The sequence below is a fragment of the Oncorhynchus keta genome, unplaced genomic scaffold, assembly GCF_023373465.1.
Source record: "Oncorhynchus keta strain PuntledgeMale-10-30-2019 unplaced genomic scaffold, Oket_V2 Un_scaffold_14865_pilon_pilon, whole genome shotgun sequence".
Taxonomy (NCBI): domain Eukaryota; kingdom Metazoa; phylum Chordata; class Actinopteri; order Salmoniformes; family Salmonidae; genus Oncorhynchus; species Oncorhynchus keta.
In genome coordinates this window covers 200,326-225,642 of record NW_026290793.1, presented here as the reverse complement: position 1 = coordinate 225,642, position 25,317 = coordinate 200,326, and the positions used below count along the sequence as shown (strand labels likewise).

At 45.8% G+C, this 25,317-nt stretch overlaps 1 protein-coding gene and 1 long non-coding RNA gene across 2 annotated transcripts in view; both read left to right on the top strand.

The window, feature by feature from the left end:
* The window catches only part of LOC118381187 (lipopolysaccharide-responsive and beige-like anchor protein), a 223,833-nt gene that overhangs the window by 6,619 nt on the left and 191,897 nt on the right, over window positions 1-25,317 (top strand). Inside the window, exons 3-5 of the mRNA XM_052513987.1 lie at window positions 7,393-7,457; window positions 9,651-9,759; window positions 21,126-21,292. Of these exons, the coding sequence (XP_052369947.1) occupies window positions 7,393-7,457; window positions 9,651-9,759; window positions 21,126-21,292 (341 nt within the window). The remainder of the gene's footprint in view (window positions 1-7,392; window positions 7,458-9,650; window positions 9,760-21,125; window positions 21,293-25,317) is intronic.
* On the top strand, window positions 21,637-22,707 carry LOC127927517 (uncharacterized). The gene is made up of 3 exons (XR_008127895.1): window positions 21,637-21,711; window positions 21,774-22,269; window positions 22,341-22,707. It is a non-coding gene; the product is annotated as an uncharacterized LOC127927517 (long non-coding RNA).

Genomic DNA, 25,317 nt, shown 5'->3' with positions numbered 1-25,317 from the left:
GAGAGGTGGAGGAGTCAACTACCATCCTGTACATCGAGAGGTGGAGGAGTCAACTACCATCCTGTACATAGAGAGGTGGAGGTGTCAACTACCATCCTGTACATTGAGAGGTGGAGGAGTCAACTACCATCCTGTACATAGAGAGGTGGAGGAGTCAACTACCATCCTGTACATAGAGAGGTGGAGGTGTCAACTACCATCCTGTACATAGAGAGGTGTGGAGGGAGGTGTCAACTACCATCCTGTACATAGAGAGGTGTGGAGGGAGGAGTCAACTACCATCCTGTACATTGAGAGGTGGAGGAGTCAACTACCATCCTGTACATTGAGAGGTGGAGGAGTCAACTACCATCCTGTACATTGAGAGAAGGTGGTGGGGGAGGAGGGTGGGCAGGAGTGTACAATTATTGGTAACATGATTGCATATGTACGACTGTACTCATTTACAAATTAAGTTAGGCTTTTGTGCAAGACTTGTCGGCGTAGAGGTCACTGCTAGAGCGGCAGGTAGCCTAGAGGGTTAATAGCGTTGGGCCAGTAACCGAAAGGTTGTTGGTTTAAATCCCAGAGCCGACCAGGTGAAAGATGTGCTGATGTGCTGATGTGCCCATGACCAAGGCTCTTAATGCTAATTGCTCTTGTAAATTCCTCTGGATAAGTGTCTGCTAAATGACTCAAATCTAAATGCTGTATAAGCCAGTACAATTTTCTTTCTACATTTCACCATGTACACAAGCTGACAAACACAGACACTGATATGAGACCGAGACAAGTACATTCCGAACCCTTATGAGTTTGGAACCTGGAAGGTAAGATAACACTATATTTATAGTGCCTGTCAGTCTCCACTCTGCATGTCAGGTAAAAAAAATCCTTTATTTGAAACAGGATTATGTTCACGAATAAATAATCCCAATTTACGCCTGACATTTTGCCCCCGAGCCTGAGCAGACTCACAGTAAAACAGCCTGGTGCCAAATTAAAATCCACTCAATTTTAGGAGGTCCCCCTGGCCACTAGGCCCCTCTTCCTGTCAGGAAGGGTCCCCCTCTAGCTGCATAGCTCACATCAGCAGGGTGCCGCAAGAATGAAGTGCCGGTTGGTGTTACTGTTTTCACTCCTCCCAGCCAGGAGAGTACCTTTCAAACTGTCTAAGTCTGATATTACCCCTCTCTGACCAGACAGGAGAGTACCTATTACCCTCTCTGACCAGACAGGAGAGTACCTTTCAAACTGTCTAAGCCTGATATTACCCTCTCTGACCAGACAGGAGAGTACCTTTCAAAGACTGTCTAAGCCTGATATTACCCCTCTCTGACCAGACAGGAGAGTACCTTTCAAACTGTCTAAGTCTGATATTACCCCTCTCTGACCAGACCAGAGTACCTTCAAACTGTCTAAGCCTGATATTACCTTTGACCAGAAAGACTGTCTAAGCCTGATATTACCCCTCAAAACTGTCTAAGTCTGATATTACCCTCTCTGAGACAGGAGAGTACCTTTCAAACTGTCTAAGCCTGATATTACCCCAGGAGAGTACTCTGACCAGATTACCCCCTCTCTGACCAGACAGGAGAGTACCTTTCAAACTGTCTAAGTCTGATATTACCTTCTGACCAGAAAGAGTACTGTCTAAGCCTGATATTACCCCTCTCTGACCAGACAGGAGAGTACCTTTCAAACTGTCTAAGCCTGATATTACCCCTCTCTGACCAGACAGGAGAGTACCTTTCAAACTGTCTAAGCCTGATATTACCCCTCTCTGACCAGACAGGAGAGTACCTTTCAAACTGTCTAAGCCTGATATTACCCCTCTCTGACCAGACAGGAGAGTACCTTTCAAACTGTCTAAGCCTGATATTACCCCTCTCTGACCAGACAGGAGAGTACCTTTCAAACTGTCTAAGCCTGATATTACCCCTCTCTGACCAGACAGGAGAGTACCTTTCAAACTGTCTAACTCTGATATTACCCCTCTCTAACGAGACTGGAGGGGGACACTGGTGTGTCGATAGGCTACAGACCCTGGGCTGCGCCCCGTGGCACACGGTTGGGGTTTAGGGGGCTGATGAGGGGGAGGAGAGAGGGAGGAAAAATAACACTTTGATTGCACTGATCTTGAACCTTGTGTGTGTGTTTGAGTACGCAGCAGGGTGTTTGCTCCGGCTGTGAAGAGTGATGGGGAAAGCATTCGGCCCCGGAGTTTCAGAGCATTCCTCCTCCGTCTTTCACCTTCCCCCACGTCCCCTGGTCCCTAAACATATCATACTACATGGCTACCCTCTTGAATCATTAAAAAGTCAGCAGAAAGGGATAGAAATGCAACCAGTGGACATCTGTGAATACTTGTTTGGTCTAGTCATTGATTGATTGATTGATTGATTGATTGATTGATTGAAATGTTATTGGGAAAAAGATGTACTGGGTACAACCCAGGGGATAACATGGTAAACCAAAATGAACTTGTTTCCAACGTGGCCCCCAATGGAATACACACAATATGGACAAAACACAAGAAAACAACAGTAATCCCTACAGTATAAAACAGCCCCATACAACACCATACAAGCATAGAATAAATCAATACAAAACCACCCTACCTTGTTATGTATGTACCACCTGGTTTTATAACCCACTTTGTAATCCAAGGCAGATTACACCATCTGAAAATAACTTTTCAATGTCTGCCTTGATCACAAACAGAAGACTAAGTGAGAAAGTCAACCACAGACAGACATCTCCAGGTTGTTTTCACCTTCGGGTCATTAAGAGTCGTAGGCCTCTAGCTCTCAGGTCAGAGAGTATTGCTCTTGTAGCCGTAGTGATGCCGTGCTCCGGGGTTAAACTCCAAGTCCTGCCGCTCTCTATTTTCAGCCTAGAGGTTAAAGGTCAGGGGTCGGGAGAAGCCAAGTGCTCCAGGGAAGAAAGTCAATGTCTGCTGATCTGGCCATTGACTTGAGGAGAGGTGTCCATCTGTTAAACAGGTTAACTCTGGAAGGGTCGGATCACTGGAGCTCTGACAATGAACCATATTATCAGCTATTACACTGGATTAGTGCAGGTTTACTGTTGGATGGTGAGAACATAGTTTAGCATTGATAATATTTTGGGGTGATTTCAAACTCGTGTTTGCTTGTATTTTTTTAATCCTAGAAATGACCCATGTGAGTGTCTTATTAGTCATTTCCACTATTCTCAATCACCACCCTTAAATAGGAATCACTCCTCAACCCAGATCGTTATTTTATCCAGGCTGTTCTGCCAGATAAATATTAGTATTTTTTAGGTGTGAATGTGATCACACGGACGCAAGCCATTTTTTGAGAGAGGTTTTCCTTAAACACAGATGGCATCTGAGAACTGGCATGTGGGGTTGTTGAGTGTTGAGGAAGTCCCATCCGCAATTAGACTTTGTCGACACTCGCTGTCACAAGTCCTTTTGATACGGCGACCAGATTAGGAAATGAACGAGTCAACTTCCTTATCCTGCAGCAACTGGTGACAGGTGGAATGAGCATTCATCTGTTGACTCTGAAATTAATGCATCTGGTTTGCACTATGTCTTTGATCTCTCATCGTAGACAAAGCTTATCAATTAGGAATGTTTTTTAAGTTTGCAAGTCAGAGACATTTGGATACAAATGAGAATATTCTGTCATTTCACAAACATTTATGTTTCATTATTCTGAACGGCTTCTGTGTCACCGTCTTATCGCCACGTGGTTTATAGGGTTATAACCACCAACGTCACGTCATATCTACTAGTATCATCTACTAGAAATGCATGTTTCTGTGGCTTTACTGACACGGTTTCTTATTCTGTCTTTTTCATTCTTAGATGTGAAACCGATGGACAACAATGAATGAGTTCTGTTCCTCCGTCAGCCCTTAACAGGAGAGCACAGCATGTTCTGTCTAGCAGTTCTCGTCCTGACTGTACGACACCACGTAATTCAGTTTCTTCCTGACCAAAGAGACACAGTAGTAATGTTTTGTTTGTATTTGTACATTTTCTGAGGCGTAGCTGTAACAACGAGACTACTCTGCGTCCCAAATAGCAGCCTATTCCCTAAATTGTGCACCGTAGGCCCCGGTTTAAAAGTATCAAGTAGTGCACTAAATAGGGAATAGTGTTCCATTTAGGACACAACTCTCCTGGACTTATTTTTGTTCTCGTTCCAAAGCTGAAAGGAAGCACACAGTACACACTTAGCGCTTACGACGATTCGTGCTCTCTTTGTCTCCTGTAGAGTCATATTCCCCAGCCCCTTTACCAAACTAACAAATACTTGTGATTATGACTGATGGGACTGAAACACACAAGCGACTTGTTTATTTTTGGTGAGGAGAACCCAGGCTGTTTTTTTGGGGGGTTAACAGGGTTTGGTGTGGTGTTGTGCCCGGGCTTGATGTTTCAAAGAGGAGTTTGTGGGGAAGTCTGTGTTTTGTCACTAGTTGTGGAGTTTAAACCTTCATTATGGATAATCAGTGGTAATGAGGAAGTGTGTGTGTCTGTGTGTGTGTGTCTGTGTGTGTGTGGGTGTGGGGACTCATTGCCATGGAGTCATCAGACATAAACCAAACATAGAAACTGGCTTATTGACTTCTGATTGAGAATGGCATTTGGTTTGAATGGAGCTTGGCTTTTCATCCTGACATTGGGGAAACACACACACGCTGGGTTATGGTCCAACATCAGGATCACATTGACTGGTGGTCGTACCGATGAGACAGGACCAGGGGTAGAACATCCTGTCAGGTCAGAGGTGAGAGGTCACAAATGGCTGCGTGTATCCTTTCATCAGGGTAAGGATGGGGTTATGGAATGGCCCTTATCACAGCCATAAAAGCCTGACCGCACTGACCAGGGCAGCCAAAGAAATCCATACCCCATCACAGAGCTGTCTGATAGATAGCCTCCCGTTTGTCACCATGAGGTGTGTGTGACCCCTCTGATTAGGGTCATAACCTTTTTTAATTCAACAATAATGTCATTTTCTGTCTCATAACGGGGACATTAGTCTTGTTTATATGACCCTGGCGTGCCTGTTCAGAATGCCTCGTGGGGACCTGTGGTAATGTGAAGTGATTGAAGAAAATACTTTAAACTTCTGCTCCATGCCATTGTACTGTAAATAGATTTCATTTTCACACCAGCAGAACTTACATCAAAAGAAGCTGTGTGTCCAGGATGAGTTCTGTTTTGGAATATATCAAACAAGATCCCTTCAGTCACTAGAACAGTTCAATAGTATCCAGAGGGCAGCAGTAAGGAAACTCCCCGTTCTCAGGAGACAACGTGTCCTTTCTCCTTCTTCCTTGTTGTTCCTGAGAGCAGAGCCAGACCTGTTTATGTCTGCACTTCCTGTGGTGTTTATTTCAGGCCCGGTAGGACGGCGTGGCGCAGCGCTGCATAGCATAACATAGAGTAGCATTGCGTGTCCCCCACTGCTTGCAGGGCAGGCCTGCCGAGGCTCATGGCTATCATGGCTGTCATTCAGCCTTTGGCCCGGGTCATGTTCTTTAGGGCAGGCAACGGAAAACGTTTTTAAATGTTTTTCAACAGAAAATGAAAATGGGTGGCTCTTATTGGATAAGTCGAGGTTGTCCCTCCCCATTTGGTGCCCAAAACAGGGCTCACTGTCAAACTCACTGTTTCTACTCCCCTCACAGACACACTGGCCTATTCCCTCTGTGCACACTTTATTATGACTGTGTAGTCAACGCCAATAGGGCCTAACTGGACACAAAACACTGCTGCATTCTGGTTAAATTACCCAAGTCTGTTATCCCACTAATCTACAGTTGGTTACAGGCTGGTTGAGGATGTACAGGCATTGGGACAGAATGGTTTCTGTTCTGCCTGGGTGTGATTGGTTCTGATGTCTTTTCATTTGTCATATTATCAAGGTGGAACATCTGTGGTGCTGTTGAAAATCATAATGTGTGCACATACACACACACACACACACACACACACACACACACACACACACACACACACACACACACACACACACACACACACACACACACACACACACACACACACACACACACACACACACACACACACACACACACACACACACACACACACACACACACACACACACACACGTCTGATTTGGTATTCGAAGCAAATGAGCTCTCTCTCCTCTAGCTCTGTCTGTCATCTATCTTCAGCCCCCAGGCCTCTGTATGTTTACCAAGGACGTCTACACACACCAACACCCAGCTTCCAGCTCCCTCTATCAGTTGAAGAGTTGATGACAGCACAGTTAAATACACTGACCACTGTCCTGTCACACACACACACACCGTAACCCTCCCTCCACTTGTTAACACAGTTGGACCCTGTTTGTTTTGGTTACAATGTATCTGTTCTCCGTTTCCACTACCAGTCAAATAGTGTTAGATATACAGTATATCACTGTGTGTGTAAAGGAAGATTTTGGGGGTCAGGGTTTGTTTACTGTCACAGGAAACAACTAGTGATTAGACATGAATTATTAAACAAAGACCATTACTGACCCACCATACAGACATGTCCTGACAATGTGGCTTGTTGAAGTTGTGGGTGGTTTTGTCAGGGCATTAGCTCTTTGAATGTTTTCTATCCGTATCCCCAAGAAAGGGGAAGGAGAGAGCGAGAGCTAAACGTCCGACCCACATGCTCAGCTCCTTGTTGTTTTAGTCTTCTTTTGACGGTTGCGTTGAGAAGGTGTTGAAAGATTCAACCGAACATGAAAGACGACGACCGTCAAGTTTCCTTTCCTGACCAAATTGCCGATTTAAACTCACTCAGGGCCTCCTTGGCGTTTCAGCTGCGGTTTATTGAATTGTTTAGACTGACACCTTTGACCATAACATTGCTCAAAGGGAGGAAATGTGTGAGTTATATCATGATAAATGCCTTCACTTCCCTCCCTTCTCATTCCTCTCCTCCAGCTAGCTGACTGCCAGAAACAGCAGCTCTTCTATAGGGCTGCTATGTATACCAGCTGACTGCTCCTTGTTCAGGCTCACTCAACATAATATTATACAGACATAATTGGTGCTGAGGGCGGAAGGGGCAAAATGAATCTTTATTTCTCATTCTCTTTCTAACTGTTCCTTCATTTACCCCTCTGTCCATCCACACTGACTTATGTGTAAAGTCATGTGCATAGAGTAACAGTATGTGGTTTCTGTGTTGTTGCTAATGTCTCAGTATGTGGTTTCTGTGTTGTTGCTAATGTCTCAGTATGAGGTTTCTGTGTTGTTGCTAATGTCTCAGTATGCGGTTTCTGTGTTGTTGCTAATGTCTCAGTATGCGGTTTCTGTGTTGTTGCTAATGTCTCAGTATGTGGTTTCTGTGTTGTTGCTAATGTCCTAGTGTTTGTGTTTCAGGAGTGGCAGAACTCTATCCAGAAGAATGCAGGCTTGGCCTTCATCGAGCTGGTCAACGAGGGCAGGTACGTTTTCTGACACGCACGCGGACACACACCGTCCGACCCTCTCCGACCATCACCACTTCATTATGTCCCACTCTGGCCGATCCATAGCGCGGCCCCTGGCCCTCGAGGCTCCAGGCCCTCACGGTCACCATTAGGGCCTCTATTGAAGAGAGAAATCCATACTGGAGTAAAGAGGATCTGTGGCACTGAGGGGAGCCGTATAGAGTTCAAGGCTCTGTCAATACCTGCCTGTCCCGGAGGGAGGGACTGACGGAGGACGGGTGACAGGGGTGACTGCAATCCCTGACTCCTCATGACGCTTGGGAAATCTCCCATCTTCCTTGTCCCTCTCCATGTCCCTTCTGCTGTCCGTACTATCCAGGATCAGCATTCCCATATCACTCCTGGGACCAAACAACTACCATCAATTTGGAGTTAGAGGTCCTGGATTTACATTAACGATCCCCCGCGCTGGAGAATTACTGAACGCTAATCTAGGATAATGTTAATGCATCCACTGATGGACTTCCCCACACACACACACAAGTAGTAAGAGGAGGCGGAGGCAAAGGATGAGGAGAGAATAGAAGAGAGAGGAGAGGAAGAAGAGGTGGAAGAGAAGCAGAAGGAGGGAAGGAGTAGGATAGAGGAGGAAGGATTAGAGGATGAGGAGGTTGTAATCCACTCCAGAGGGGCTGCTTTGTAATCTAGAACTGGGTCTCAGTGAAAGCCTGTTGATTTGCAATGGGGGGCTGTAACGCTATACCCCATCAACTCCCTGTTTAGAGGTGTGTGTGTGTGTGTGTATGTGTGAGAGGTGTGTGTGAGCGGTTTGGGTGAAGTATGTGTGACTTTCCAAGTGTGCGCACGTACTATATTCGTGGGTGTGTGTGTATGTATGCTTGTGTGTGTCTGTACATGGTTTTATGTGTGTGTGCCTGCCTATGTGTGAAAAGAGTGTAGAGTAAGGCGTCATAAAGAGAGTGTTGAAGTTATTGATGGTTGGGCCAGGGGCCGGGGGTTGGAGAGGCTACCGAGACCCAGACACCTCCGCTCCCCCGTTGCCCTGCTCTGAAACAGCAGGCTTGGGTTACAGGCCCCAGGCCCGGCCCCTAGCCTGTTATTGTTCCACTTTGCACAGGCCTGACCTCTGGGGCCAGTGAGTGGCCTCTCTGGCCCCTATACACGCACATACACGCACACGCAGATGCACACACACACACACATTAATGTTTTATTAGCTTAGATAAGAGGAAGGGGGTGGATTGGCTACATATGTAGTGACAGGAGCAAAGGTTCCCCCTGTGTCAGATGCATATCATTATCAAATCAATTAGCGCATGTAAGGTCCCTGTTAAAGCTTTTGTCATGTGTGTGTGTGTGTGTGTGTGTGTGTGTGTGTGTGTGTGTGTGTGTGTGTGTGTGTGTGTGTGTGTGTGTGTGTGTGTGTGTGTGTGTGTGTGTGTGTGTGTGTGTGTGTGTGTGTGTGTGTGTGTGTCTTGTCCTAATCACATTTCCTGCTCATTTTGCATGCTTAATTTTCCTCTTTTTATGTATGGTAAAGGGGAGGTCTTCAATTTTATGTATATTATAGGGTTATTAAAGGGGAGGTCATCAATTTTATGGCTGTTATACGGTAAATGGCAGGTCTTCCATTTTATGGATGTTATACGGTAAAGGGGAGGTCTTCAATTTTATGGATGTTATACGGTAAAGGGGAGGTCTTCAATTTTATGGATGTTATACGGTAAAGGGGAGGTCTTCAATTTTATGGATGTTATACGGTAAAGGGGAGGTCTTCCATTTTATGGATGTTATACGGTAAAGGGGAGGTCTTCCATTTTATGGCTGTTGTACTGTTATTAAAGGGGAGGTCTTCCATTTGATGGATGTTGTACAGTTATTAAAGGGGAGGTCTTCCATTTTATGGATGTTGTACGGTTATTAAAGGGGAGGTCTTCCATTTTATGGATGTTGTACGGTTATTAAAGGGGAGGTCTTCCATGTTCAGGGACTGCAGCACTCATATTGTAGCACATTGTGAGAGCTTGTTTGTGCAGTTTTTATGATGTATGAATACCTGATTGAACAGGTTTCAACCTATCACCTATTAGTCAATTAATTAACTTTGTTTGACCACTTACTAAATAATATTTTTTGTATGTCTTCCACCAGTTTTATTGTCCTTCCTCTGTCCTTCCTCTCTCTCAGGCTACTGAGCCACACCATGAAGGACCACCTGGTGCGGGTGGCCAATGAGGCTGAGTTCATCCTGAGCCGTCAGAGAGCCGAGGACATCCACAAACACGCTGAGTTTGAGGTAAAATACAGTCTGGGCCAGGAAACTGGCTAACATGAAACTAGCACATTAAATCCAAAATGGAGTCTAGATTTAAGCTCGGTGAATGATTGAGGAGAATAGACCAGGCAGCTGGTAAACAAGAGAACATACTTGATCCAAAATGGCTCCTGACATAATATAGGAATTTGAAATGACCCAGGCTGGTGCAGGTAGCCAGCAAACAGGAAAATCCATTCAATCCAAAATGGAGTCCTGATTTTAGCTTGAGGAGGAGAATGACTTGAAGAGAAAAACTTAACCATGAACCGATCATTTCCAACCCCTTTCATGACCCTCATATCTTGGAACAGAAACATAGTCCTCATTTATTTATCCTTTCCATGTCTTTTTGTGAGAGCAGCAGGAGTTATTTTAGTATATTCATAGCTTTAAGCGATCCCATTAAGCTGAGGTTGATAGGATAGGTTGATAGTTAAATATTTTCATGTGCTGTCTGGCCATATTGAACAAAAACAGCTCAGAATGTAACACCCAGCGAGGGGGTATAAAGTTCTCTATACACACACACACACACACACACACACACACACACACACACACACACACACACACACACACACACATGACGGTCTGTCAAGTCAATACAGACCTGTCATAGCAACCTAGAGAACAAATGTTGTCTTTTCAAAGACAACCCCAACACGTATAATAACATCTTACACTGGAGGCCGGCTGTAGTTTACATTTGGCACGGCATCCTAGCCAAACAGCCTCCATGTTAATTTATCCCCGTACCTTCCGGCCTCGCGCCAACCTCCCAGCCTAGCGCCAACCTCCCGGCCTAGTGCCAACCTCCACCCTCCTCCTTCATCCCTCTCTCCTCTGTCTCCGTCCTGATCTCTCTGAATCATTTCCTGCCCTGCTGAGAGCCTGTCTGTTATAGTCCCGCTGGGGGAGTATTTCCACAGTGACAGGAATACAGCATCCTCCCTTCCCTCTCCATCACTCCCTTCATTCCCCCCTCCTTTCTCAAGACCCTGGCAGTACTTAAACCTGCAGACAGCCCACAGAACTGCTGGTCTGAAGGGCCGACTGTCTCAACCCCCCGTCCCTCCACCCTCACTCGCCCCCTTACCGTAGTTGTAAAATGTTATGCTTTCTTTAAGGTTCAAGGCAGGGTCTCTCCTACAGAATGAAAAAAAGCCCTCATGACTGTTTAAAGCAAATTGTTGAGGGGGTGGAAAGGAAAGCATGTCGATGGTTTGCCTCAGGTTGGTTGGTTGCCTCGGTTCGTTTGAATGTTTGCTCCCATGTTCTTCCAGCTTGTGTCCCAAATAGCACCCTATTCCCTATTTAGTGCATTACTTTTGACCAGGGCCCATAGAGGGAATATGGTGTGATTTGGGATGCATACCCTAGTAGAGTCGGCATATCTATCTGACTGGCAACAGCAGTACACACTGTCCACCTCTTTTCCACCCACCGGCCTCACCCTGTCAATCATTTCCTCGGGAGGTGTGTTCTGACTCGACCAGTCGTCCAATCATCGTTGTTGCGGGGCAGGCAGACCCGGGTGTTTATGCAGATTTCTGATGCTTGACACACAGCCTATTTGGTGAGGCTAACACTCCACACACTGTGTGTGTGTGTGTGTGTGTGTGTGTGTGTGTGTGTGTGTGTGTGTGTGTGTGTGTGTGTGTGTGTGTGTGTGTGTGTGTGTGTGTGTGTGTGTGTGTGTGTGTGTGTGTCAGACAGCTGTGTGAACAACAGCAAGATAGAGGTGTGGAGAGGAGGAGGGGCCTGAGGTTCAACACAGACAGTTGGCAGCTCCATAAGAACACAGCACAGGGCTCACAAACTAGCCTCTACCTCACTGCCCTGAGGTTATGAACAGGAGTGGTGTCTGAGTCCGTGTCCCCATCACTCCCCATTTCCTCCCTCAAACTCACCATGATTAGGCCATGTTATGTTCTCTCAGCCGAGTGAGGACCAGGATATGTCTGCACCGATGGAAACGCGCACACACACACACACACACACACACACACACACACACACACACACACACACACACACACACACACACACACACACACACACACACACACCAGGGGCTGTCCCCAGCTCTCCAATTCTATCTAATTGGCCCACATAGTGGTGGTGATGTTCCTGTCCGCATCACTAGTCCCTCATCCTATCATCTGTCTCCCTCTGGCACTGAGGAGTCCTACAGGAGGAAACATCCTTCGACTGGATCCTACTCTGATATACTGTAAAGCAAAAGGAACACATTGTGTCGTTACATTGGACCTATTTTTCCCACATCGTCCTACAAGAGGGCCTAGTTAGTGTCTCCGTTTTCTCTCCATCGTCTTCCAAGCAGGCACAGTATAGTTGTTTTGTGTGTGTGTGTGTGTGTGTGTCGGTGGGTCGGTGGGTCGGGTGGTAGTCTTTGACAGTACCGTTGAGTTACAGAATGAGGATGTGTCTGACGAGCCTCAAAGACAGCCAAGGACATCATTGTTTCCTGTTCCTGTATTATTTAGTAGCTACAGTCCCCGGTTGTCTCCAGTAAAACCACAGCAGTGGAGACAGAATACGTTTTAACAGGCTGAAATCTCATTCTATTCTGTTAGGGAGGTAGTATTTGTGTTCTTGGATTCCACTCATTAACCCCTAATAGATTTAGTATTGTGTACATGTGTACCACAACTGTTTTGTTTGTTTCTTATGTGAAAGCCATTGGATTGGGATTCTCTGTCCCAAGCACTGTCTGAGGGACCTATTTCACTACGCAACCCACATATCACACAGTGTTAGAACTCTTTGTTGTATTTGTGTCCAACCACACCTTCCTTCCTCTCAGCCCAATCAACTGTAATCAGATACCCACTAACCACCATAGCCAACTGTTAACTCTCTTTGTTCAAGACTGTTGTTTAGTATTCTCTCTCTGTTCTCTCCCCTCAGCCCCTACAGTATTGCCAATCAACTGTAATCAGATACCCACTAACCACCATAGCCAACTATTAACTCTCTTTGTTCAAGACTGTTGTTTAGTATTCTCTCTCTGTTCTCTCCCCTCAGCCCCTACAGTATAGCCAATCAACTTTAATCAGATACCCACCATAGCTAAGGCCAAATCTATGTTTCACAATTGAATTCCCCACTTAAATGTAGCCGCTCCTCTGTGACCTCTGGAAGAAGTGAGGCCCTGATAAGTGCAACCACTGATATTGCCGTATTGATTTTCCTCCATTCCGGCTCTGGCTTGAGCCCTCCTCGAGCCATCGGTTTCATGGTTTAATTTTGCACCGCCACCATAAAAATAACAGCCCCAATGAAACATGCCCCAGGGGAAAACCGTTTTCCTCTCGGTCTTCCATTTTTTATTTATTTTTTAAATCAGTGTTTGTTCACCTGCTTCTCAGGTTTACTGTTGGAGGCCAGAAATAGAAACATGTTGGGGTGTGGCCGAGTGCATAAAGTAGGTGATTTGGTTGTGCCCTGACTGCCACACCCTTCACTGTTTTAAAGAATCTTACTACTGAAATGAATTGCACCTTTTGTGTTTCCTGTTGACTATCACTTGGAACAGAGTAGTCCTTCTCCACCCTGGCAGGGGTCTGGGACTAGGTCCTTTGGCAGTGGCTCTCTACCACTACAGACACGGACCGTGAAGGAAACGGCAGCCACCAGGAAAGTGAATTATTCAATAGATAAAAACAAATTTATGTTTGCTCCCTGTCAGAGTTCATATCCACGGGAAGGGTGTGATAGAGGAGCCGTGTGATTTAGACACCCTTTGCTTTGGAGACTCGTAACATATGCTCTCTCTCTCCCTCTCCCCCATCCCTCTCTTTCTTTCTCTCGGTCTCTCTCTCCCCCTCCATCCCTCTTTCTCTCTCTCTCTTTTTCTCTCTCTCTCTCTCTGAATTTAGTTCTTTGGCCTGGAGAGTAAGTTATTATAGCGGTTTGAGGGTGACAGAGATGAAGATAACTGGAGGGGGAAATCCAATTACCTTTTAGTGTTCTCTATCTAATGGGATCCTTAATGTGGAAGAGATCTGCAGATCGCATGGCCACGGCCCTCCTACTACGATGAGAGAGTTTTTTTTTTTTACAGCATCCTTTCATTAAGGATGAAATGTGGTGGGTTGCGGGGCCACGAGAGCAGAGGAGGTCAGAGATACGGAAGACCCAGATCATTTATTTTATCTCACTCTTTCTTTTTTTTTCATACCCCACGGATGGTTCTTTAAGAGTGATGAAGACCCAGGTCTTTTCTTTAATCCGCCTCTCCTTCTTTCTCTCTCTCTCTGATACCCAGTCGTTGATTCCCCCCCCCCCAATACCCAGTCGTTGATTCTTCCCCCAGCCGCTGTAATATACGACTAATTGAATTGACTCTCTCTCTAGATGCTATGAAAGCCAGGAGATCCAGCTAGCGATGTTTCCGTAATTAGCGACTTAGCGTCATTGTCCCCCTCTGTCTGGCTTGTAAGGCGATCCCTCTCTTCTCCTCTCGCCTCAGAGTTAATGACATTAACATTGAGCTGATGCTCATTATATTCCATCACGACAGCGTCGTTAGCACAACGCCCCCACACAGTGCACTGAGCTTACTCTTCCTCACAGATCACAGCCATGGACAGGACACACACAAAGAATTGACTGCACTCTTAACGTTTGAAACGCCATGGGACGGAGGGCGACACAATTTACATTTTGAAGTGAAACAAAATGAACATAACGGTTAAACATTTTCGCTATTTAAAACACAAAAAAACAAAGCCAACAGCCGATGCTTTGGTGCTATAATGTAACCTGCTATAAAGGAAAAAAGCTCCGTTCTGGTCAAGAACAAACACTGCCGTTTATAGGGTGCTTGGACCAAATGTGGTTATCTTCATAGGTCTATAAACCATCTGCTTTAGTGTGAGAGAATTCCACAACAAACTGTTTCAATGTCAGAGGATATAGGTTGTGACCCCAATCTCCCATACCGTCTAGAAGAGCCCCCTGCAGGTCACCACTCTGGCTGTAGCCCGACAGGCGTCAGGTGCCACCATCTGACACATTGTTTACAATGTATCAACACACAACACTCACCGCTCTGACCGACAGTCGTCACCTGTCATAAGGTGGTCACAGCTGTGGTTTATAGACGACAGCTATGCCTACCTGTATTGATTTTAAGAAAGGCATTGATGTCTGTGGTTAGGTACACATTGGTGCAACGACAGTGCTTAAATCACCCGTTTGGCCAAGTAGGCTGTGATTCAATCAATTATATGCAACGCAGGACACGCTAGATAGATAACTACACATGGTTGATGATATTACTAGTTTAACTTGTGATTATGTTAAGATTGATTGTTTGTTATGAGATAAGTTTAATGCTTGCTAGCACCTTACCTTGGCTTACTGCATTTGCGTAACAGGTAGTCAGCCTGCCACACAGTCTCCTCGTGGAGTGCAATGTAATCGGCCATAATCGGTGTCCAAAAAGGCCAATTACGATTGTTATGAAAACTTGAAATCGGACCTAATTAATCGCCCATTCCGATTAATCGGTCGACCTCTAATACTTACCCAGCAGTATTCTGTATCTCTGTCTACCTCTACCCTCAGCGAGAGACAGAGTACTTACCCAGCAGTATTCTGTATCTGTCTACCTCTACCCTCAGAGAGTACTTACCCAGCAGTATTCTATATCCCTTGTCTACCTCTACCCTCAGAGAGAGAGTACTTACCCAGCAGTATTCTATATCTCTGTCTACCTCTACCCTCAGAGAGAGAGTACTTACCCAGCAGTATTCTATATCTCTGTCTACCTCTACCCTCAGAGAGAGAGTACTTACCCAGCAATATTCTATATCTCTGTCTACCTCTACCCTCAGAGAGAGAGTACTTACCCAGCAGTATTCTATATCTCTGTCTACCTCTACCCTCAGAGAGAGTACTTACCCTGCAGTATTCTATATCTCTGTCTACCTCTACCCTCAGAGAGAGATAACTTACCCAGCAGTATTCTATATCTCTGTCTACCTCTACCCTCAGAGAGAGTACTTACCCAGCAGTATTCTATATGTCTGTCTACCTCTACCCTCAGAGAGAGAGTACTTACCCAGCAGTATTCTATGCCTCTTGACTACCTCTACCCTCAGAGAGAGAGTACTTACCCAGCAGTATTCTATATCTCTTGTCTACCTCTACCCTCAGAGAGAGAGAACTTACCCAGCAGTATTCTATATCTCTGTCTACCTCTACCCTCAGAGAGAGAGTACTTACCCAGCAGTATTCTATATCTCTGTCTACCTCTACCCTCAGAGAGAGAGTACTTACCCTTCCAGTATTCTATATCTCTGTCTACCTCTCAGAGAGAGAGTACTTACCAGTATTCTATATCAGAGAGAGTACTTACCCAGCAGTATTCTATATCTCTTGTCTACCTCTACCCTCAGAGAGAGAGTACTTACCCAGCAGTATTCTATATCTCTGTCTACCTCTACCCTCAGAGAGAGAGTACTTACCCAGCAGTATTCTATATCTCTGTCTACCTCTACCCTCAGAGAGAGTACTTACCCAGCAGTATTCTATATCTCTGTCTACCTCTACCCTCAGAGAGAGTGAACTTACCCTGCAGTATTCTATATCTCTGTCTACCACTACCCTCAGAGAGAGAGTACTTACCCAGCAGTATTCTATATCTCTGACTACCTCTACCCTCAGAGAGAGAGTACTTACCCAGCAGTATTCTATATCTCTGTCTACCTCTACCCTCAGAGAGAGAGTACTTACCCAGCAGTATTCTATATCTCTGTCTACCTCTACCCTCAGAGAGAGAGAGAACTTACCCGGGAGAGGGGGAGAGAGAGGGTACTTACCCGGGAGAGGGGGAGAGGGGGAGAGAGAGGGTACTTACCCGGGAGAGGGGGAGAGAGACTAGTAGTGTCCCAGTGTCTGGCTCTTGTCTGTGTGTAATTAAGTCCCTAGGTGATGCCTCTTGCACCGCTCCTCACATCATTATCTTTGCCCAGCTGACCCAGAGCTGTGAATAGCACATATACGAGCACCTCCTCCCGACTCCCTAGTCCCCTTTACTACATGCAAACTGACACTTTAGTCTCTGGAGTAGGGCTCTTGCCTTGCCTACCATCTTTGTTATCCCATAGAGGGACATAATTTTATTGATTTCATTTTACTGAGGATTTGGAGAGGAATTCTTGGAAAGGATAATTATGTTGTATAGTATTGAATAAGGCTGTGTATTCTTCAAATTAAATATGTGGAATAAGCAGATTCTCAAGTGCAATTGAATGCATTTTTAAGGCAGACACAATCCTGATGTGGAGTTAAATGTGTTAAATGTACAGCACTAAAAGAAGAAAGGGCATGTCCTTGGTGCGTTCCTATTGTTATCTCTTCTGTTTGGAATCATTACTCTGCATCCAGACAACTAGCCAAGCGCTAGCCAGCGTTCCAGAAGAAGTGGATTATTTTTCATCTGCAGCGCCTCTGCCTTCATTTGACTATTTTTCACCCCGGAGAGGACAGTTAACAGGTGTGATTCGTCACGTGCTGGCGCGACCTTGGAGTGCTTCTGGAGTCAGAGTGGATGGTACCTTCAGCCCAGCTTAGACTAATGGTAGCTACTGATTGGAGCGGGGCTTGACACAGCTGCTGGTTTGAGCAGGGAGGGAAGGGGGGGATGAGAGAGAATGGGAGAGGGAACGAGAAGAGCGAGAGAGTGAAAGAGAGTGAAAGAGAGGAGAGGATGCCGCTGGGAGGAGAGATGAAGAGTCCTGCCAACTAGGCATTGTGACCAGTCCATTAAAAACCCACAGCAGCCACAGGCGAGGGACAGGAGAGAGGGATGAGAGAGATACTTTGATAAGTGTTGCGCCTGCGTTAACCTTGATGGCCACTATCGGGACGATGCATGCCTCTGGGATCTGTTTGGCTGGATGAGATTATTTTTTCCTCAGCAGGAGAAATCAATACTCTGCGAGCGCGGCGTTGACAGGGCATCATTTCAGAATTGAAGCGGCTGTCAGACGTCAACATTCCATGACTTTTGTTCGCTGTTGTACTTTTAAGCCTTCATTTTTCTCCTTGGTCTTTCTACACCCCCAAACTCTTTGTCTGAGTTAACCTGATGGTGTTTTATGTGGCCGTTTTAAACTTGAGGGCAAGAGATCAAGTGCGAGGGGGAATCTTCTTCAGAAACCAATTGTTTCAGCATCTCTCTTTTGTCTAGTAACCCCTCCTCCCATCGTTCTGTAAGGAATTCCTTATTCCTAGGAATATTTGCATTCCCTCTCAGAACACGACAAGGACACGCGCCCTGGGCGGACAGTTTCCCCACTTTAAATGAGACCCTCTGGGGACGGCTTGTCGGCGGACGTGAGAAAATTGGAAGAGGAGAGCGAGACAACGAGGCGATAGCCGACCCCTCTGTGTGTCTCTAGCTGGCTTCTCTACTGCACCACACAATGTCAAGGCAGAGAGTACACATCAAGCATTGCTTTAATAAGATCCCACTGTCGTGTGTGTGTGTCGTCGCCCGTTTCTCCTGCAGAACCTTGAGCACTTTGATGTCATGAAACGATCGCCTTGAAGGCTGAGACAGTGTGGCACAGAAACATTTCAAGGTCCTTGGCTCTGTCACTCACTGTAAGTGATAAACACAGGCTTTATATCTGGTAATGAGGCCTGTATCCCCACTCACACCCTCATTATACTGGTGAACCCCTCAGGCCCTGATGGGAGAGCGTGACAACAACTACAGCATTTAGAGGGGGGTTGACAGCGTATTATTCTACACTCAGAAACCTATGCCATATGTTCTGGCCTTTTGAATTGCACTCATGCAGTTGAGTCAGTGGATTTGTATCTGTGAGATGTGCTGGAATGCCTGACCCTTGTGTGTGTGTGTGTGTGTGTGTGTGTGTGTGTGTGTGTGTGTGTATGTGTATGTGTATGTTGTGATTTTCATGTTGTCTTCTCATATCATTATCCTAGTGTAATTTAGCCAGTGGTTAGGCCTGTTTCCTTTCTAAATCACACAGATGTTTCTCTGGTTATTGACTTGAGCTTTGCGTGAATTGTCCGAGACACATCTCCATGTAATTTACTCGATTAATGCCAACCCATTATCAGTCTGTCTTCTCCGGGCACCGTTTTCCACCAGAGTAGACGCCAGCGCCCGTCACCCTCCGACCCTGTCAGCCAGCTCATGTAATGGAAGGTGCTGCCCATGATTACACTGTCTCAAGTCATAAGGTCTCACGTCACGCCGTCCACACACACACACACACACACACACACACACACACACACACACACACACACACACACACACACACACACACACACACACACACACACACACACACACACACACAGCTTCCTCACCTGCTCGCTCTCTCTCCTAAAGCCTGTCTTGTGCCTTATACCTCTGACTTCCTCATCTGACTCTCAGTCAGTATCAGGATAGACCCTTCATGTGCCCTTTCCACTGAGGTAAAGGGGGCCTCTTCTGGTTTCTAATGGCACTAGGCCATTCACGTTATTTTACGATCACTTTGAAATTCGCGGAGGGGTGATGTGTTGCAAAGTGTTCCCTGACTCACTCAGTGCCCTTTGTTCTGTCAGCCTATTGGAAGAGTAGAGGATGGAGGTAGGTTAGTATGTAGTCATCTAGAGCTAGCAGGCTGAGTATGTAAGAACCAACAAGACCCTAGTAGTCTAATATCCTCTATGTATAACGATTTCAGAGCAGTGGAACGAGCCCCAGACTCTACACTCTGACATGTCTTTTCCACATCGTTTTACCCCGAAATGGAGGCCTAGTATTAATGGGCCTGTTATGTGTTCAGCTGTTTGCTTGTTATTTCAGAGGGGAGTCACTCTGTGAAACTACTTCCCCTCGCCGCCGGGCCCGTTAGAAAAGCACACGTCACTATGGGGGACTAGGTGTTTGGGTCCGCGGTGAATGACCAGCGTGTTTACGATGATATGTTTGAGCTGCAGCACTGCTGATTAGTGACACAGAAGTCACACGTGAAGACCGGCTGGAAAGAACATTTCTGGTTCTGTCCCGTCGTCTGTTCCAGGGGGATAACATACGTTTCACACATTCAGCACCATTCCCTCTCCCTGTCCTCCCTTTACTGCTCTTCTTCCTTTCAACACACACACACGCGCGCACATACACACACGCATGCTCGCACACACGCACACACACGCACATGTTGGGCCATCATGCTCTAAGGTTTAGGACCACTCTAATGCCCACAAAGAGACGTAGATTGATAATTAGGGCCCAATAGCCCCTCCAGAATAGCCTTCCGGAATGTGATCCAGACCTATAGATTTCCTGTCAGGTATGAGAAGTCACCGTTCCAATTGGAGAGGAGGACCAATCATTATCAAGCACTTTAGCGTGTTTACTGGTTGCTAAGGTAACTGGTGAGGCAGGTTGTATTTGTAGAGCTGGGGATGTTAGTGTGTCTCCACCAATGGGCTGCTTTTTAGGTTCATTTCATTTGAGCATTGGGAATTGGATTAAGAGTTGCTGGTATTGATGCTGTAACGTTTCAGTATCCAATGGATGCCCTGAAATCACAGTAATATGGCCGGGACGTTTGCCTGAGGTACTGTACATGATAGTAGCGTGTATTCCTCATTTCTTTGTTGCTTGTATTTCTACACTACGTGGCTAACGGCTGTTAGAAATATGCAGTGTACTCAAATGTTTCCAGTCGGTTATATATTTCTTTATTTTACAGTTTAACTGTATATTTAACTGTACGTGGCTTTATATTTTGCTCAGTTTATCAAATGGAACATTTCAAGTCTGGCTGTTTTTTCCCCTCGGTATAGGTGTTATTGTATATACCATCTACTCTGAGTTCAAAGGCCATTTCTGATAACACATTCAGACAGAGAAAAATGAACCTCTGTTTCGTGATTCGGAGCCCTGGAGGCATTAGTAACTATAATGTCCGCTGTTATTAATCAACGTGACATAAGGGCCAGAAAATGACCCCAGATTTTCATTTGGTTTTACTCGCGGTAGCATTTCTACACACACACAGCTGCTAGAGCCTTATATTATGTTGTTTTACATGGTGTGTAGTAGCCTATACTATTTTCCCCAGAATACATGCTAGTTCCATACATACAATATGAAGTTGAATACTATGTGTACGCCATTTTTCTGTTCAGAATAGATACCTCCTGGATTTCTCTTTAAATGTACTATAAAGGAGGTTTTATTGAGCACTGCACATACAATTCATTTGTAATGACGCTTACGTCATTGTGTTTTTGACAGAGAAGTTGACCTGTTGTCACGTTTTGTCTTTGACCCCCAGTCCCACTGTGCCCAGTACTCGGCTGAGAAGCGTGATGAGGAGAAGATGTGCGACCACCTGATCCGAGCAGCCAAGTACCGCGACCACGTGACAGCCACCCAGCTCATCCAGAAGATCATCAACATCCTGACGGACAAACACGGTGCCTGGGGAAGCTCTGCCTTCAGGTAAAAGTCTACGTAGTTCTACAGTCTACGTAGTTCTACAGTCTACGTAGTTCTACATCTACAATCTAGAGCAGGGGTTCTCCAACTCTGGTCCTGGAGCTCTATTGGGGGTGCGGACTTTCGTTCCCGCCCAGCACTAACACACCTCGTTCAACTAATCACATGATCCGTTTTTGGTCTTCAGTCACCTTCAGTTAAACCATCCTTCAGTCAGGTTCCACTTCAGCATCATCACATGTTCAGTCTAAAGTACTGCGTCTAGTTACACCTTCATTCCAGGTTCAGTCTAAAGTACTCAGCACCATTCCACATGTTCAGTCTAAAGTACTGCACCATCACTAGTTACACCTTCATCAGGTTCCACTCAGCACCATCACATGTTCAGTCTAAAGTACTGCGTCTAGTTACACCTTCATCAGGTTCCACTCAGCACCATCACATGTTCAGTCTAAAGTACTGCGACTAGTTACACCTTCATCAGGTTCCACTCAGCACCATCACATGTTCAGTCTAAAGTACTGCGTCTAGTTACACCTTCATCAGGTTCCACTCAGCACCATCACATGTTCAGTCTAAAGTACTGCGTCTAGTTACACCTTCATCAGGTTCCACTCAGCACCATCACATGTTCAGTCTAAAGTACTGCGTCTAGTTACACCTTCATCAGGTTCCACTCAGCACCATCACATGTTCAGTGTAAAGTACTGCGTCTAGTTACACCTTCATCAGGTTCCACTCAGCACCATCACATGTTCAGTCTAAAGTACTGCGTCTAGTTACACCTTCATCAGGTTCCACTCAGCACCATCACATGTTCAGTGTAAAGTACTGCGTCTAGTTACACCTTCATCAGGTTCCACTCAGCACCATCACATGTTCAGTCTAAAGTACTGCGTCTAGTTACACCTTCATCAGGTTCCACTCAGCACCATCACATGTTCAGTCTAAAGTACTGCGTCTAGTTACACCTTCATCAGGTTCCACTCAGCACCATCACATGTTCAGTCTAAACCATCACATGTACTGCGTCTAGTTACACCTTCATCAGGTTCCACTCAGCACCATCACATGTTCAGTCTAAAGTACTGCGTCTAGTTACACCTTCATCAGGTTCCACTCAGCACCATCACATGTTCAGTCTAAAGTACTGCGTCTAGTTACACCTTCATCAGGTTCCACTCAGCACCATCACATGTTCAGTCTAAAGTACTGCGTCTAGTTACACCTTCATCAGGTTCCACTCAGCACCATCACATGTTCAGTCTAAAGTACTGCGACTCTGTTCCAATCTCCATACAAACATACCAATTCAAATGAAGCAATGTATTGGGGAAATGGTCCGATTTTGCTGTTTTTTCCCCCAGTGTCTAAACTTCCTGCCAAAACTTCCCATAATAAGAACATTGAGCATTGGTAATGGTAACGAAAGAGGATACACCTGACTTTTAAATGAGCCGTAGCTTTCCTTAGAGTACAACACATCCATTAAGACCATTGTAATGACTGTGTTCTCATCATCTCCAAGCCTCCCTCCTGGGAGTTAGTGATTGAGTTAGGTCCGCACCGGTACGAACGCCGAAGTATGGGATGCATGATACATTGACTTTGGACAAAGATGAAAGAGATTTAAACAAAACCTCCAGCCATTAAAACTATAGAAAAGCTTAGAAAGCTCAATGTTGGTTTCAACAAAACAGGCCAGTTTGAAGTCAATGGGGATATTCCCTAATGATGGCCTGTGCTGTTTGTGTGCTGGCTGGTTGGGTACAGTATATAATAGTTGGAGAGTCAGCCTGCTGTTGGTCAGTTGGTTCCCTCTTGTTAGTCTGAATTGACTCTCCTGAGACTCGTCTGTGTGTGAGCCCAGTTTGCGGTTTCTCTTACACCAGGGGCTCAGGGGGTCTCTCTCTCTCTCTCCTTTCCCCACATTTTTTTAGATTTTATTCTCTGGTCTCTTAGATTTTTGCCTCCCATGAGTATCTTTCTTTCTCTCCCTATCTTTCTCTCCTTCTCTTCTTTTTCTCCTTCTCTATCCTCTCCTTCTCTATGCTTTGATCTTAGCAAGCCCAGTGATGTTATGGAGAGGCAATATTAAATATACACACTTTTCTCTCTCTTTCTCCCTCTCTCTCTCTCATCTCTCTTTCTCTCTCCTCTCTCTTTCTCTCATTCTCTCTTTCTCTCTTTCTCCTCTCGCACTCCTCTCGCTCTCTGTCTTTCTCTCTCTCTCTCTCTCACTCTCTCTCGCTCTCCTCTCTCTCGCTCTCCTCTCTCGCTCGCCTCTCTCTCGCTCGCCTCTCTCTCGCTCGCCTCTCTCTCGCTCGCCTCTCTCTCGCTCGCCTCTCTCTCGCTCTCTCTCTCTCTCTCTCTCTGTGTGTCTCTGTGTCTCTGTCTCTGTCTCTCTCTCTCTCTCTGTGTGTACTCACACAACAAGGCCAAGCTATTTGCTATGCACCTCCGCAGCCCAGAGAGACTCTCCCCTCCCCATTACCGTGCCTTTCTTTCATTGTGTTATTGTGCTGCTACAGTATTGATGGTTTTCCTAATGGCTGCCGATGGGCCAGGCTGGGAGCAGGGAGTGTCTGGCACCGGGCCTGGTAGCTGGGCCCAAGCTTTTAATAAATCACAATCAGACTTGTGCCATTGCATCAATATTTTGGGTCAATTACCGAGAAGGTCAGTTGGCGCAGCTCTGGGACGGGGACCCCATGCAGGCAGCAGTATGTGGGGGGAGGTGTAAGGGGGGTGCTAGCGCCACAGAAAACACAGAGAAAGGGGGCAATGGATACGATACAGACTGTTCACACACAGTCACATGCACACAACACAGAGAGACGGACATGCACGCACACAGACTAAAACATGTGGGTGCTGCAACATTACAGCAAACAAGTGAGGGCGTGAGCGACACACGTCTTTTCTATCAGCGGTGGTGAAAATGAAATCTGGGAGCAACAAAGGGTACATCCAGCCATGATCACGACCTTCACGAGCTCCTATAAAGACGTATTCCCCAAAGTTTCTATTCAATAAAGGGGCCGAAAATGAAAATATTATTTTTCTCACAGAACAGGCTGATGGGAATTGTTGTTTTCCTCACGGCAGGCATCTAATAACATCTGACACGCCGTGACCCGCCTGAATGCAATTTGTGTCTTAATATCCAGCTTACACCAGCCCTGGCCCCTGGAGACATGAGGTGTTAGGTGGTTTTCTCTCTTCTCATTTTCTCTCCTCTCGCTCTCCCTCTGCTATTTCCTTCTCTCTCTCTCTTTCTCTCTCTCTCTCTCACTCCTTTATTCCTCTGCGTCTCTCTCCATTGTACTGGAACGTCTCGGGGGGTCTCCCTCTAACAAAGGGAAGTAACTCTTATTTTCTGTTCTGAGATCTGCCCTTGGCCGTCATTGGCGTACACACACACGCGCACACACGCACACACACACACACACACACATATACACACACACACACATACAGTGCCTTGCGAAAGTATTCGCCCCCCTTGAACTTTGCGACCTTTTGCCACATTTCAGGCTTCAAACATAAAGATATAAAACTGTATTTTTTTGTGAAGAATCAACAACAAGTGGGACACAATCATGAAGTGGAACGATATTTCAAACTTTTTTAACAAATCAAAAACTGAAAAATTGGGCGTGCAAAATTATTCAGCCCCTTTACTTTCAGTGCAGCAAACTCTCTCCAGAAGTTCAGCGAGGATCTCTGAATGATCCAATGTTGACCTAAATGACTAATGATGATAAATACAATCCACCTGTGTGTAATCAAGTCTCCGTATAAATGCACCTGCACTGTGATAGTCTCAGAGGTCCGTTAAAAGCGCAGAGAGCATCATGAAGAACAAGGAACACACCAAGCAGGTCCGAGATACTGTTGTGAAGAAGTTTAAAGCCGGATTTGGATACAAAAAGATTTCCCAAGCTTTAAACATCCCAAGGAGCACTGTGCAAGCGATAATATTGAAATGGAAGGAGTGTCAGACCACTGCAAATCTACCAAGACCT